This window comes from Sitophilus oryzae, unplaced genomic scaffold (genome assembly GCF_002938485.1).
Source record: "Sitophilus oryzae breed Bouriz unplaced genomic scaffold, Soryzae_2.0 scaffold_1420_pilon_pilon, whole genome shotgun sequence".
NCBI classification, from domain to species: Eukaryota; Metazoa; Arthropoda; class Insecta; order Coleoptera; family Curculionidae; genus Sitophilus; species Sitophilus oryzae.
In genome coordinates this window covers 1,392,333-1,408,270 of record NW_022146083.1, presented here as the reverse complement: position 1 = coordinate 1,408,270, position 15,938 = coordinate 1,392,333, and the positions used below count along the sequence as shown (strand labels likewise).

The window sequence follows — 15,938 nt, the reverse complement described above, 5'->3', positions numbered from 1 at the left end:
GAGTACAGTAAGAAGTACGAAAACACCAGTTCTACTCCTTAGGCAGCTAGACTACACAAAGCCATGGCCAAGAGTGGGTCTAGCCCCAACATGGCACTTAATAAATCTGACGGGAGCTATACGGAAAGATATGAAGACAGTGTAGTATTTTTTATTTCCTTTAATAAAATTGAATTTAAAAATCTATTTTTATTTAAATTTCTTAGTATTGGCGCCATCTATTTGCTAGATGCCAAAGATACTAAACTTCATTTTTTACAGTTCACTTGTCTTGTTTATTAGCGCCATCTATTCGCTATATGCCAAACTTCCTTAATTGCATTTCACTTGTCCAAATCTCACTTCGCTGTGGATTGCGATTTTCTGTTCTAATGATTTCGATCATATGATATCACTTTTTTCTCTCTCATTTTGTCTGTGGTGAAAAGGGTTTTTTTTGTTTCGGTTCTGAAACTGAGAAGAAGGTCTTTCTTTCTGGGAATTTAGATCTGAAGAAGACGCGTGTTTCGGCGTCCGACAAATTTTCCAGTGAAAAGCACTCTGAATCCTCTTTTCGATTTCCATTGCATGGGTATCCGATTTGGAAATTTGAAAAACCTTGTAAAGTATGCAATCCAGAGTATAGATCGTATTTGTTTGGTTTCTTCTTGGAATGATCACCGTAAGTTTATCCCGCCATTTTATATAGCCCTATCTAACTAAATTCTATTTCAGTTATTTCCGTTTTTTATTTCGTTTATTTGAGTATTTAATTACTGGTTTGGATCGGCATATGGTTTGAATATATTTATGTAAAGCTGATTTTCAGACCGTAAGTTGTTTCTTTTATTGAGTATCTGTCCTGAGAACTATTTTTTATTTATAGAGTAACTACCACATGGTACTCAGTAACTACCACATGGTACTCAGTAACTACCACATGGTACTCAGTAACTACCACATGGTACTCAGTAATTACCACATGGTATGCAGTAATAATGCAGTAATTATTGTATGTTTCACCCACTTTCATTTTGTATGGACCTATGCAGACCTTAAGACAGTGTTCCTGACATTACAATCGTTCTTTTGGCTGATATCGAAGACTTCGTACAGTACACTCTTACTTAGCTATGATATTTTATATGAAAATTATTAACACGTATTCATTTTAAAGGTTTTTGTACACGACATGTTTCGAAACATCATCGTATTGAGACATACATAAATTTCACCTGTTTTATTAAGTAGCTTACTTAGTTCAAAGAATACAGTTACTAAATTCAAATCTATTTAAAATAACTTATGGTTTTATTGGGATCACTGTGACTAATTGATGATACTTGTGTTCGTTTTCAATAAATGTTTAATGTAGGATAGTTATATATTTCTGACTTTTTTATTCCTGATGAACATAATAGACCCTTAATGCTGTTGATTACTTTATTTTAGCTATGTTGTGATATCGTATTTTTTCTTTTTGGTTTCTTACTTTACCACTCTCATAAACAAAGTAAGTGGCGCCCTTTTCACTGTCTTTGACCATACCTATTTGAATTCTTAACATCAATATTAAAATCTCTGCAGCCTACATATTATCATTTTTTTATTTTTTAACAACATTAGAAAGTCACTGTGAGTCAGAAGCCTTACCTACGAACCCAGCTTTCCTCTAACCCTGAGCAACGGATTCTTTTTTCATTCTATTTGGGTAACGACAGAAAAGTCGTCACAACAGAGCTAACCTCCTATTTCATACCCACTTTCCAGGTAGCATATTTATTGATACGCATGTAGCTCTGACCAAACCCCACAATCCTTGCAGGAAAGACTGGGATGTGGCCAAGCTAGTAATAACAGAATAAACACTAAAACGGGCAATTTACATATACCAACCACAATCATATACCAACCCTCTGGAGACGAACAAAAGTAATCTTAAACTACAACTATAAATCATTTAGGTCTATTAGTCTCGCATCGTTTATATTAAAAACAATGGAGAAAGTAGTGGACAAACATTATGGAGGAAATTATCTGAAGGTTAAACCACTGCACTATAGAGCATATAGAGCGGGCAGATTTAAAAAAACTGCTCTGTGCCAATTAACGGAGCTAAAACAGGGAAGCCTGGATAGCAAAGAAATAAAAATTTGTGTCTTCTTGAACAATGCGGAGGCGTTTCACAACATACCTCACAAGGTAGCCAAGCAATCTCTAGAAACAAGAGGGGCGAACAGAACGATAATTCGCTGGTTTTGGGAAATGCTTTCAACATAGACAGCAGAGGAGACTCTGATTTAATATAAAGAAACTAAAAAAATTTTAGATCAGATATTTTTTAAAGGCTAAAAAATACTGGAGCACATTGATGATCCTGAACGTACGCAAATGTTCGCGAACCTTAATAATAATAACTCTCCTTCCCAGGCAGCATTTGGACGTGTGCAGCTAAGGAGTCTCTCCAGTCCATTTTTCATTCTTTCGGTATACTCATGCATGTTGACTCACCAACTAGAATAACTAAAACTGGCTCTAGTACTATAGACTATGTCGTGTCGTCTTTTGACCCGGAATTCGTTGACTGTAGAGTCCTTCACTCGGGTTTCTCTGATCATGAGGCAGTATTGACAAGGTTTTTGCTGAAATCCAAATGTAAAAATACCTCGCGCAAATTGGGCCGTATTTTATCGGATGAAAATTTTCGGCTTGCGTATATCCTTATTTTTCGGCTTGCGTATATCTGCAAAGAACATGCGCTCATTATCTCACCTTAAGAAATTCACGGACAGCGTCTTCTTTCATAATTACGTGAAACTTTATAGAAAGGTTTATCGTAAGACTATGAAAGCTGCCAAGGACATTTATTATAATGCGAGGCTAGCCAAAGCCGGTAATGTCGCTAAGGAGACTTGGGCTATTGTAAATGACTTAAGGAATAAGACTTCTTCGTCTGGCACAGTCTTTAATTCACCTGAAGATTTAAACACTTACTTTGTTAATGTGGCTAAAAATTTAGTGAACACCATAACTCCTTCCCATGATTCACTTTCATATCTCCCTAAAGCAAATGAGAATTTACACAGTTTCTTCCTCACGCCCGTAGTATTAGATGAGCTCCGTAGTACAATTAATAGTATTAAAAACAAATCCTCATCTGGGACTGATGGGCTTACTCTCAAAATGTTCTCTGAACTTCCTGAATGCACATTAAACCATCTTACTACTTTAATTAACGAGTCATTCCAAAAAGGAGTTTTTCCAAACTGTCTTAAGACAGCAATAATTATTCCTCTGTATAAAGGAGGTGATAAAGATGAAGCTTCGAACTATCGCCCAATTGCACTCCTGCCCACATTATCTAAGATCATTGAAAGATTGGTTAAAAAAAGGTTTCTATCTTTTCTCCTTAAATATAAAATACTTACTACCCATCAATTTGGATTTCTAAGTAACAGTTGCACAAATGATGCTATGTTCGACCTTTTTAATAATGTATACTCTAGCCTGAATAACCATCACTCTACAGCTACAATTTTCTGTGATTTCTCTAAGGCTTTCGATTGTGTAATCATAATATCTTAATTAACAAATTGCAATACTATGGTTTCAGGGAGTGCCGCTCGAATGGCTTAAGTCATATCTTGGCAACAGAAGGCAGCTTGTGAGGATTGATACGTCTATGTCTTCTTGTAAGCCTATAGAATGTGGTGTCCCTCAGGGTTCAGTACTTGACCCTATTTTGTTTCTGGTGTTTATCAACCACATTGCAAAATCTGGACATTAGCGGTAAAATCTGCCTCTTTGCGGACGATACTAGTTTCACTTGGAGCGGCCCAGATGTTGCAAGGCGCTATATGATACTATATCCAATGACTTACGCACCATTAAGTCTTGGTGCGATTCTAATCTCCTATGCCTCAACCTATCAAAAACTAAAGTTTTGTCATATAAAAGTACTATACAACCTTTTGTACTTAATAACACCACTATTGACGTCGTGGACTCTGTGAAGTTCTTACGACTTGTTGTAGACAACTTGTTAAAATGGGACTTTCACATCGAAGCTCTATCAAAGAAACTAAGCGCCTGCCTGTTTTGCGCTAAGATTAGTTTCTAAGGAACTTTACTTCTCAACCTCTAGAATAGTCTATTATGCTCTTTTTGAGTCATATCTTCGTTATGCCCTTCCATTCTGGGGTACTTGCTGCGCAACAAAATTTGATCGTGTTTTCAGACTTCAAAAGAGAGCACTTCGATATTTATTGAGACTGAACAGTAGAACTCACTGCCAGAATTTCTTTAAAAATTTGAAAATACTGACTCTTCCTTCTTTATTCATTTTTGAATCCGTTTGCTTAATCCGCAAGCACATATCTGCTATTCCCGAAAGGCCATCTCATAACTATCCACTTAGAATGCAGAGCACGATCTTTATCTGCCAACCCCGAGCTCAGAACTAGTTAAAGGTTCAATACTGTACAATGCCAAAAAAATGTACAATCATCTGCCTTTGGATATCAAGTCGCTTTCATTCTTTCCCGCATTTCGCAAAGCTCTAAAATCATGCTTACTGGAGAGAGCCCTATATGCTGTAAACGACATTTTTGTTGATGTTTAATTATGAACAATTTTGAATTTTAAAATTTTGATCATCTCACACACTGGTCAAAGGTCAAGTATTTAATATTTTATAACTCTAAAATCATATCTATTTACTGTGTACTGCTAAAATTGTCCATGTATATTCTTTTTGCAATTTTAAAGACTTAAATTTTTTTGAATTGTATTATTTGTATTGTGTATTTTTTGTTGTTTGTATTTTTTTGTGATTTTGTTGTTTGTGAGTGCTTTGTCGATGAAGCTGTTTTGGCTTTTTGCACAATAAAGCGTTGTTTTGTTTGTTTTGGACGTCGGGACAACGTTGTGAAACGCGACCAAACGTCGGGGCGCAACGTCGGCACAACCTCGTGCCAACCCTAGTCTGCACTAGTTTGGAGAATAATTTTTGGGTCGAAACGACGTTGGATACCGACGTTGGCTAGCAGTCTAATTTAGTACAAACTGCAACGTTGTTTAAAGTCCTAATTCACAGAAGTACAAAACTGTAATAATACGGCGTCTAAATCGCGTTTTATCCTAAATTGGGATAATTATAGTAAAAATATTATTTTTATGATTTAGTTAGAGACATATGCCAGATGGCAGTAAAGGAAAACAAAACAAAAGTATTTAAGTGTGGAGGATGTTTGAGGATCATAATTATTGAAACACTTTAACCAACTCTGTAACTCGTTACCCAAGGCAAGAAAATTAAACGCAAACAACTTTATTGATAAATGTATTGTTTCTACTTTGAAAAATACTAATGGGCCTTAAAATTAAAGAAGTTTTAAAAAATTTCTTGAATTTTTCTTTTTAGTAAAATGAGAATGATTTATTCGCAGTCGAAACAAAAATTGTTTCCGCGTGTTGTTTAGGGTCAAATATTTCAAGATAATGTTTTCAAAAAGCAGGAATTGCTATATTAGGAACGAAACATTTTCTTATTCAACAACATGGCGGCTTTCACTTTGTTGTTTTGGAGATTAAGATAGAGTAGTTCGAGTAGTCGCATACTGGACTAACAAAGTCGGAGTTCAGCAATAACAGGTAGTATACTAGTCGCAAGATTGCCTAATATAGTCATCCTAGAGTCTAGCTTGCGCCGCCCTCTGTATTCTAAATAAACGAGGGAGTGGATAAAGTATCGGTAATATGTCGATGTATATTTAAATTCAGTTTTATATGTGCCTTTCTTACGTCCCATTTTAATGAAGTTTTTTTTATAGAAACAAAAACAGCACTGAACTGTCTGACTGAACAGAACAATAAAGTGAAAATTTAAGATTTAAGGTTATGGTTCAATACAGTTGCAAAAAGTTAGCGGCTCTACGTCCTACCAACGTAAGAATAAGGAAATCTAAACAACGTTGGAATTAGTAAAACAGGCGACGGTGCATAACGTTGGAATAGGTCCTGAAAGTGACGTCGGAAAACTCTTTATTGCCCAACATTGTAACTACGTTGTCCGAATCACCTAAAGATCACTTAAACAAAAAAGGTTACAAGACAACGTTTATTCGACGTCGCAGAAGCGTTTACTTTGTTGTAGTACTAGTTCAACGTCGGCACAACGTTACAACAACGTTTACATTTATTTTAATACCCAAGGTACGGAGCTAACTATTTTTTGTAACTAATCCAACGTTGTGTTTAGTAAACATGTGGTCGCAACTCGTGAAAATGCTACTTGGGGGGTGTTATAAATATGATTACGCACTTAACTACCTCATATATCTCTTTATGTTTGTGTGCAATCAAATTTGGACCCCTAACAATATGAAATATACTCTAATATGATATTAAATTGTATGCCGTTACAAGCTGGGGAGCTTTATTATACAAATTCCTAATTCTACTCGTGAAATTTAGGAAAATGGTGGCTGTTCCAGGTTTAATAAATAATCATATTAGCGCAGCACGGAGGCAATATGCTCGAGATGGTCTCTTATTTCTTTTCTTTTCTTATATTTATTCGTGGTAGTTTTTCTTCTTTTTCATAAAAAAATGGAAGCTTATTATTACAAAGGATTACTGTAATTTGAATTGCTTTTAATAAGTCTTTTGTTGTTTTACTAATAAAATTACAAACTATTATCGTTGATTGAAAGAATTGGGAAGATACGCAACGTAATGACTGTGTAAATCATAATATCTTAATTAACAAATTGCAATACTATGAATTCAGGGGAGTGCCGCTCGAATGGCTTAAGTCATATCTTGGCAACAGAAGGCAGCTTGTAAGGATTGATACGTCTATGTCTTCTTGTAAGCCTATAGATTGTGGTGTCCCTCAGGGTTCAGTACTTGGCCCTATTTTGTTTCTGGTGTTTATCAACGACATTGAAAATCTAGGCATTAGCGGTAAAATCTGCCTCTTTGCAGACGATACTAGTTTCACTTGGAACGGCACTATATAATACTATATCCAGTGACTTACACACCATTAAATCTCGGTGCGATTCTAATCTCCTATGCCTCAACCTATCAAAAACTAAAGTTTTGTCATATAAAAGTACTACACAACGACGTGGACTCTGTAAAATTCTTAGGACTTGTTGTAGGCAACTCGTTAAAATGGGACTTGCACATCGAAGCTTTATCAAAGAAACTAAGCGCTGCCTGTTTTGCGCTAAGATCAGTTTTTAAGGTACTTAACTTAACAATGTCGGGAAAACAAGTATTTTAAGACGTCTGGTTCTTTGCTATATCTTTTATTATGCTCTCTGGAGCAGCATGCGGCCCGTCTGGCTGCCGATACCCGTTGCGTTCACTACTGCGCATCCAAAGAAGATCCTATATTTTTTACTTAGCGCTTTAAATCCTAGAATTGAATAAAAATCGAGCAAGTCTCTATTAGCTCGGCGCGTAGAGCTTTCGCCTATGAAGCCAAGGTCAGTGGTTCGATACCGGCTGGGGGTGCAACTTTTTTATTTTTTTTTCGTTTATATTCTGATAGTAAAGTATTAAATATTTGCTTTTTTATCACCAGAACGGATAGCGTTTATGGGTTTATGATCCGTAGTCTATATAAGTAGAATTTGATACTTTCATTTGTTTTGAAGGATTATTATGGTAATTAATTATTAGATAGATTTAGGATGGTCTGGCTGCCGCGCCGGTACGTGGCGTTCACTACTGCGCATCACATGGGTACAGGGTGTCTCATTTTTGTGCGTTTTTTTTTGGGATTTGGGATATCTGGGATTTTTCGTTTATGAGTGGAGATACAATGATGCGTTTTTTTTCACATTACTTTGCTAGTTTTTTATGTAACTAAATATTTTACCCCTAGATTTGTGCATTTTCTACTCATTAACATTAATCAATCTTGTTTAGAAAGTATTATTATTTTATATAATTTAATTTAACCAGATAATTTTGTTTTCCATCGTTATCTTAACAAACTGAACTGAAAATAAACTTGTGTAGCTTTTAGATAACAATCTGTTAAAAAAAAAGTATTATTAAAATAATACAGCAACAACAGCTGAAAAAAAATTCAATACTACCTAAACCACTAAGTAAAAAATAGAGGATCTTCTTTGGATGCGCAGTAGTGAACGCAACGGGTATCGGCAGCCAGACGGGCCGCATGCTGTTCCAGAGAGCATAGTAAAAGATATATCAAAGAGCCAGACGTCTTAAAATACTTGTTTTCCCGACGTTGCCAGCTCTCGTACTATCTGGTTAGGCCCAAGTAATGTGTACACTACTGTACATTATTTTGGTTTTTATATAGTACACTCACGTGAAACACTGGCTGTGACTGGTTTTCCTTCATTATCCACACACACCAATGCAGGTCTGGCAGTGAAACATATCGCTTTGATGTCGTTTTTGTTCACACCTTCACTTAATTTCTAAAATAAAAGATTTTTAGAAAAAAGAAAAAAATGTGTCCATTGTAGAAAATTACTCTACGAATAATGAATGTCAAGGGGTGTCTCACTGTTGCTTTGAATAAGAAGACTAAGGAAGGAGCATATCAAAAATCTTAGGTACACCGCGATGGGCCTCAAATATGGCCGACTTAAATTACGGGTTATCAGTGTCGTTCTAATTTTATTTAAAAAATGTAAAACTATGATGTAGGGAAGACGTGGGGTAGACTCAATAATTTGTTGTTTTATTTTACGTTGTGAATAAATGTTGGTAGTTATTAAAATTGTTATAAAAATATATAATTCTAATAAAAATAGATAAGTTATAATAAGTATTTATTAACACAAATATCCGATACGCTACTGAAGCAGGTAAGTCAAATTAACGTATCTAAATTCTTTGACATCTAATCTTTGACAAGTAATAAATAAAAGCTAAAATGCAAGAAAAATATATAATTTAGTTAATTTAAGTGAATTTCCTAAATAATCGGTTTACTACACGTATGTATATTATATAGTCACTTACTAGCGAAAAGTTGTTTCACTCAATTTTTGCCGAGATCTACCGCACGCTAAACAACCAACTATTTTAGAGTCTTTTTCGATAAATCGCGATAGTGTCACTGTTAATTTAAGTTCTGCCACAATTTCCATCTAGATTTACTACCTTTATACAACTATCAGTAGTAGAATAAATAATGAATAACATAAAATAAGCTCCGTAAAGACTGACAAATCCACAAAATTTCAAATCAAATTCAAATGTGTCAAATGAATCGTCAAACAGAACTGTCAAGGATCCCCACCCTAGAGAGCTTTTATGGTGGCTTTTCCGCCCACCATGCATGAATACATGGATAGCATTATAAAGCACTGTTGGAATTACGTGTACAATTTCTTGGCTTATAATTATATGGCAAACATAGGCAGTCTTCTTCGCATCATTTGCAGTAGTTTGTGTAAATGTACATTTTTTTACCCAAGTGAGACAACCCTCGATGAATGTATAATGTGAAGTATAATACTAAGGGCTGGGAAAGGTTAGTCTTGGGTCGAGATTTCCGTATGTAAGAAGAGTACAATGCGTTTATAATGTACTGAACAAAGAGAGGACAGTAAACACGTTGCCAAACGTATGAATAAACCGACAAACTGTGCACATCGCTAAGAGACGTGGAAGGGGAAAGCAGATTTGTCGCAGTTAACCGGTCGACCCAATCCATGGTACAAAGAATACAAGGTATGATATTGCGCAGGTTGGTCGCTACGTCACAGGTGATAACAGGCGCTATTGGTCAGCACGCTCCGCGCGCCAGTTCAAATCGTCAAGATATTGTTATAAACCTGTTTTTTTGTTTATATACCGTCATTGAATTATCGCCAAGCAAGTTACTGTGGAGCAGTGCGTAAGGAGTCGGGCTAGGGAAACGAGAGACCGGAGTTCGAATCTCGGCCGGGACATAACTTTTATTTATTTTTTAAATACTGTTGTATTCTATAGTTTGTTTTGTAGTATAAAAAAGAACTATTTATTCTGTTATTTTTTAATCTCCGTTATTAATATAAATTGATTGTTAGTACAATACCTCATTTAATATAAAATAATATTCTACTTTTTGAAATGTATCGGGCCCTAATTGTACCTAAAAGTAATATATTTTTAGTGATATACCATATTGTAAACTATTTAATATTTTAGTCACTTAAAAAGTTAATTTGCATTGAATAATTGCCTACCATTAAAGGAAATTTGAGCTATATAATCCTTGATGGGCATATTCTGGGTATGCAAATACTTCCTTTAAATTTTGGGTGTCGTTCAACCGATTTATTCTCAAAACCAGAAACTTCTACATATAAAAAGAAGCACAAGTCACTAATTATAATAAACTTCACCCTTGGTATTACTTCCACTAATTATAATAAACTTCACCCTTAGAATTACTTCTATCACAATTACAATACGTTCATCTGCATTGGCATTTTCTACTTCTCGATGGGAAACAATAAACTTCCCAACATTTTTTAAATGATGTAACAATTCCTCTTGTGGTTACTTTTCCATAGATATCCTCAACTCTGTCCTCATGTGAATTCAGAGGCAATGAAAATGAAAATTATTTACCATGAACATCACAAACTAAAAACCTAATAAACAATTTTATACCGAATATAGAAATAAATTTAGTATTCTTACGTATCGTCCAAATCCGTGTTAATAGATAATTATTATTTTTAAATATATTTTTGGAACTGCTGGTTTTAGTAATTATTAAATTAAACGAACTAAAAAGTCTTAAAAATAAACAATTCTTAACCATAACCCCAAAAAATGCAGATCTCCTGTCAACTTTCTTTATTTTTTATTTATTCATTAATTTTCTAGTGACGTCACAGGTGGTATGCGCGAACTGAACGAAATTGGAGCCGCTATCGATCATACCTTGTATTCTTTGTACCATGGACCCAATCAATACCTCTGTCAGTACTTAAAGTTCTAGGGAAAGGTGTACGTCATGCGTTCAGCTTCACGATTTAATTACGTCTCGTAATACTTAATTTGTTCATTTATTAACGAATCGTTGTAATTTGCTCTATAGCTTGAATTTTTTTAAGTGCAAGCTAGAAACACTTGTATTTTTGGTAAAAATAAGTGGAATTGAGTGGGTATTCGATAGTGGTCGCGCTATTAGAACTCTGAATTCAAAAATCGATATCTCGAAATCTATTAGAAATAATAGATTGGAGTTTTTTTAAGAACTTTTGTTAATATTTCTGCTGTATTTTTTTTGTAGACAGTATGTGAAAATCTTTATCAATAAAAAAATTACACGATTGCTGAAAATTGCTATGCTCTAAAAGTATACGGATGGATTGTTTACAATTTTTGAATAGAAAAAACAACCTTATCGAATTTTTCTTATGTAAACATATTGTAAAATATCCGATCTTGAAAATAAAAAAGGTTTCAATATCTAAAGTGGTTCTTGAGTTATGGCCTGTTATGTGTTAAAAAGTTGAGTTTTCAAATTATCGCGATTACTGACATTTTCTCGTTATAAAAAAATGACACCCTAACGATGTCCTTATAATTCCTTTTCAGATGCTCAGAAACATATCTAATGATTTTATCTAGTTATCTCTTGAAAAAAAAGTCTTTTAAAAATAAGCGGTTTGCAATCGTGATTTTACTTTACTTGATAGGGAAAGGCGTATCTACTCCGACTTAATAAGATCCCTATGCGATTTACTTCCACACATGTAAATGCCGACCCAACAGTAACAGTTGCCAGCACGGTATAAGTAAATATACTTCTCGAAAACTGGGTTGTAATTTTTTAAACAATTTATTCATTGACTATAGTAAATAACTTACTTGCCTTTATACAGTCAACCAAACAACTCCAAACTTGATCCGACGATACTTCGTAAAATACTCCAGAGTGATACAGTGTACAAGGTTCCAGAGCTATTTTAGCTAGAATACCCTCATCGTTGACCAGTCCAGCCCTGCAAAAACCAGTGGAGGCGTGAGCGGCTATGAAAAAGGGCCCTTTAATGTCTGAGTTATGCGCTGAGACAACCGTTTTATCCGATGATGATTTCTTGGTTTCTTTATTCGAAATGTTTGGTCCTTTGTTGTCAGATTTATCCGCCGAGACAATAGTTTTATCTAGTACCTTCTTGGTTTCTTTATTCGAAGAGTTAGGTGCTTTAATGTTTGATTTATCCGCTGAGATAATGGTTTTATCCGGTACATTCTTCCTGTCTTTATTCGAATAATTATACCTGGTCTGTCTGTTAAGTTTTGTGAGAAACGTTTTGAAACATATGATCCTGGCCCTAAAAAACAATAATAGCCTTAAAAAAATAAAGTAGGGTTGCCAACCGTTCCATCTACGCCAGAAGATCGTACTGTTTTGTCTCACATATGGAAAAAAAGTCATGTTTTTTACACGCCATAGTCAAAATCTAAAAAATATTCGTCTATTGTTACAATTGGTCAAATTAAATATGTCTTTCACTACAAGGTGTTTCGAAAAACATGTACCATCTCTCGTGGGGAGATACCTCACGTAAAAATAAGATTTATTTTTCATATCAACATAGGTCCAATTCTACTTTGTTTCGTACCACAAAAAAATAACCAAAAGTTTAAGTTAAGTTTTTGTCAAAACCTCTAATCCGATTTGGATGATTTTTTTTTTGAATGATAGGTTATTCTTTCCACAATGTTGCTATACTAACTGTATTTTGATAGGAACCCTTTTTATACTAATACCGGGTTTAGCCATTATAACGTGTTTTTTGTAATAAAATTTGTGACACCCTCTAGAGTTACAGTATGAAGTTAAAATTGAAGTCACATTTTAGCCTTATCTTTTTTTTACATTTTGTCTTTTTATTTACTCCATTATCTTCCTTATTACACGAGAAACAACATTTTATAGGATGACATGATTTAATATTGGTTTTAATTAACATTTTTTCATTTTACTCACTAAAGTAAGTAGCAGGCTATGGAAAAACACGGATTACCAGTAAATGTAAAATAGATATGCTTGTTGTCAGTGTCAGTCGTTTTCGTCCTTGACATTTACTGGTAATCCGTGTTTTTCCATAGCCTGCTACTTACTTTAGTGAGTAAAATGGAAAAATGTTAATTAAAACCAATATTAAATCATGTCATCCTATAAAATGTTGTTTCTCGTGTAATAAGAAAGACAATGGAGTAAATAAAAAACAAAATGTAAAAAAAGATAAGGCTAAAATGTGATTTCAATTTTAACTTGATACTGTAGCGTTTTTTAAACAACTACCACTGCGAACGGCAGCTTTTCATCGGAGAGCAGTCGTGGATAAGGTATTTCACTGGAAAGAAAACTAATAAAGAACAATAAACAAAAAAATAGATATTGGGCGCCAGGCATGTACAGAGAAAGAAAACACAGTTGTATATTACTTAAAACTAATGACTATATTTATTCATGATGAATTCTGATGGTAAATAGCATTGTACAATTTTAATAATTATTATAGTGGTTATTTGTTGAGTAAAACTATGTATGTAAATAATATTAAATATGTTCTTTGAAAAGACTATGAAAAAAATACAATGCGTGTAACGTTATAGAAAATATAAGAAAAGTAGCATTACTTTATTTAAATTGTTAAATTTTATGTGGTGTTAAATCTGATGTGTTGCAACCTGTAGATTCTAGAATCTATGTCTCGTTATTCATCTGTTAATATAGCGCAATAATAATATCTATAGAAAGTAATACTATTACAAGGCGTAATATAATGAAACCTAAAATCTAAATCACATTGTAACTACTGAATCGACATAAATGTTCTTAATAATCTAACCACTAAATATAGTCTGTACGATGATATTATTTAAAATGTACGTTACTGTTTAAGACTGAAAATATAGAAAATCTAAAACATAAAAACTAGAACGTAAATCTACACTTAGCTGTTCTTTATGTAATCTTGCTTCAAACAGTAGCAGCGTGAGGTGGTCTCGCATCTCTGTACTCAGCCATCCAACACAACCAAAGGGGCCAGCATGAGACACCATGAATCCTTACAGCCGTAGCTACTGACTAGGCTTAGAAATGGGAGTGAAGCAGCATGGGACTCAAGCTACATCCACGCTGTGGCACTTAGATGTAAGAAAAAATCGTTCTTACTGGGGACACTCGTCCACAGGACATCTGTACATAAGAGAATGTCTGTACATAAGGCACTACCCATACCTTGGAAATAGTCCGTACCTTGGACACAGTCCGTACCCTGGACACAGTCCGTACCTTGGACCCTAAAAATATGAAACTCTTGTTTAAAACCAAACAAGGTCTAATAAACAAAATAAACCTACCTCGAAATACTTCCGAGGGCTCAATAAATAATAAACAACATGTCCTTTCTTCCATGTGACATTCTGGAGGACAAAAGAAAAGGGACGCCAACGTGCCAGCAAAACACAAATACAGGTTGGGACATCCGTAACTCTACCGTAAAAATATTCAATAATAATATCGAATCGATAAAAGGTAATAACTCATCTTTACCTGTAGCCTCGAAATAGCAGCTGATTCAAATTATACAGGAAGACTTAAATAATCACCATTTCCAAAAGCTGGGATACAACAGAACGTCAAAACAAAGTGAGGTTAAGCATGGAGACGGTTGACACAAGCGATGCTGACAGCGCGCGCCTCCACAGAGCGATAACAGGGTTGTGTCAAACGAAAACAGGGTTGTGGACTAGAGAACGTAAAAATTCGTCAAATAAATCATCAGGCCCGAACGATACGGAATCGGGTGACGGTATGCCAGACATCATATATTATATATAAAAAAAAACATGTAACGAACTAAAAACGTTACAATACTGTAACTGATCAACTCTACAGGGTATCACAAATTTTATTAAAAAACACATTATAATTGCTACACCCGGTATTAGTATAAAAAGGGTTCCTATCAAAATACAGTTAGTCTAGCAACATTGTGGAAAGAATAACCATCATTCAAAAAAAAATCGTCCAAATCGGATAAGTGGTTGTGACAAAAACTTAACTTAAACTTTTGGTTATTTTTTTGTGGTGCGTTAATTTATTGGGAAAGTGTATTTTTTCGATTTATTACCATTTTCTTCGTAATTCATTATTAAATATTATAACTATTAGTTATTATTACTATTAGTCCAACACAATGTACAGCAATTTAAAATAAAAAAATAATGGTGTTTAAGATAATTACAAAAAAAACTAATTTTAAAAAGTTTTAACACCCTGTAACTCTAAAACTATGCATTTCCATACACATGTTTTAGGAACTTTTTTCTTTTTTTTTTAATGAGGAATCAATGAGTACTTATTTAAAACTTTGACAAATTAATTATATTAAACATTTTTAAAGGTTGCTAGTAGACTTGGATCAAGGTAAATTAATAAAATTGCGTTTATCTCATCAACGAGGCCGAAATCGACAAAATATCAAGAGATAACTTTCAATCGGCATTAAACTACTTACTCTATTTTTCTAACAAAAAAAAATCAGTGGCGTACATGCTTTTTTTAGAAAAATATTCCAGTAATAACCCACATCCACGTCCCTGATGAATATGTCGACACTTTTATAGCTTTAAAATATGTCGCATTCAAAGTAACTTTTACCCTCAAAATTTCATTCAAATCGCTAAAAGAACTTGGAAGAAAATTACAATAAATCTTTACTACACCCTGTAGCTACGAAACAAAGCAGAAGCGGACCTATGTTGATATGAAAAATAAATCTTATTTCTACATGAGGAATATCTCCTCGAAAGATGACACATGTTTTCTTAAACACCCTGTATACCAATAGTACAACAGAAATATTAACCAGGAAAAATGGACCTTTAGTTTAATCTATCATAAAGCTGTATTTGTACCTTTTTAAAGACACGAAATAGAGAAC

The 15,938-nt window shown here is 34.2% G+C and overlaps 2 protein-coding genes across 3 annotated transcripts in view; one reads left to right on the top strand and one right to left on the bottom strand.

The window, feature by feature from the left end:
- LOC115876219 (Down syndrome cell adhesion molecule-like protein 1) overlaps positions 1–15,938 on the top strand; it is a 337,865-nt gene that overhangs the window by 128,042 nt on the left and 193,885 nt on the right.
- LOC115876209 (FGGY carbohydrate kinase domain-containing protein-like) overlaps positions 1–15,938 on the bottom strand; it is a 38,739-nt gene that overhangs the window by 22,380 nt on the left and 421 nt on the right. For both annotated transcript variants that reach the window (XM_030891909.1, XM_030891910.1), the window contains exons 2-3: positions 11,849–12,311; positions 8,333–8,444 (exon numbers count right to left, since the gene is read on the bottom strand). In XM_030891909.1, the coding sequence (XP_030747769.1) occupies positions 8,333–8,444; positions 11,849–12,311 (575 nt within the window). The remainder of the gene's footprint in view (positions 1–8,332; positions 8,445–11,848; positions 12,312–15,938) is intronic.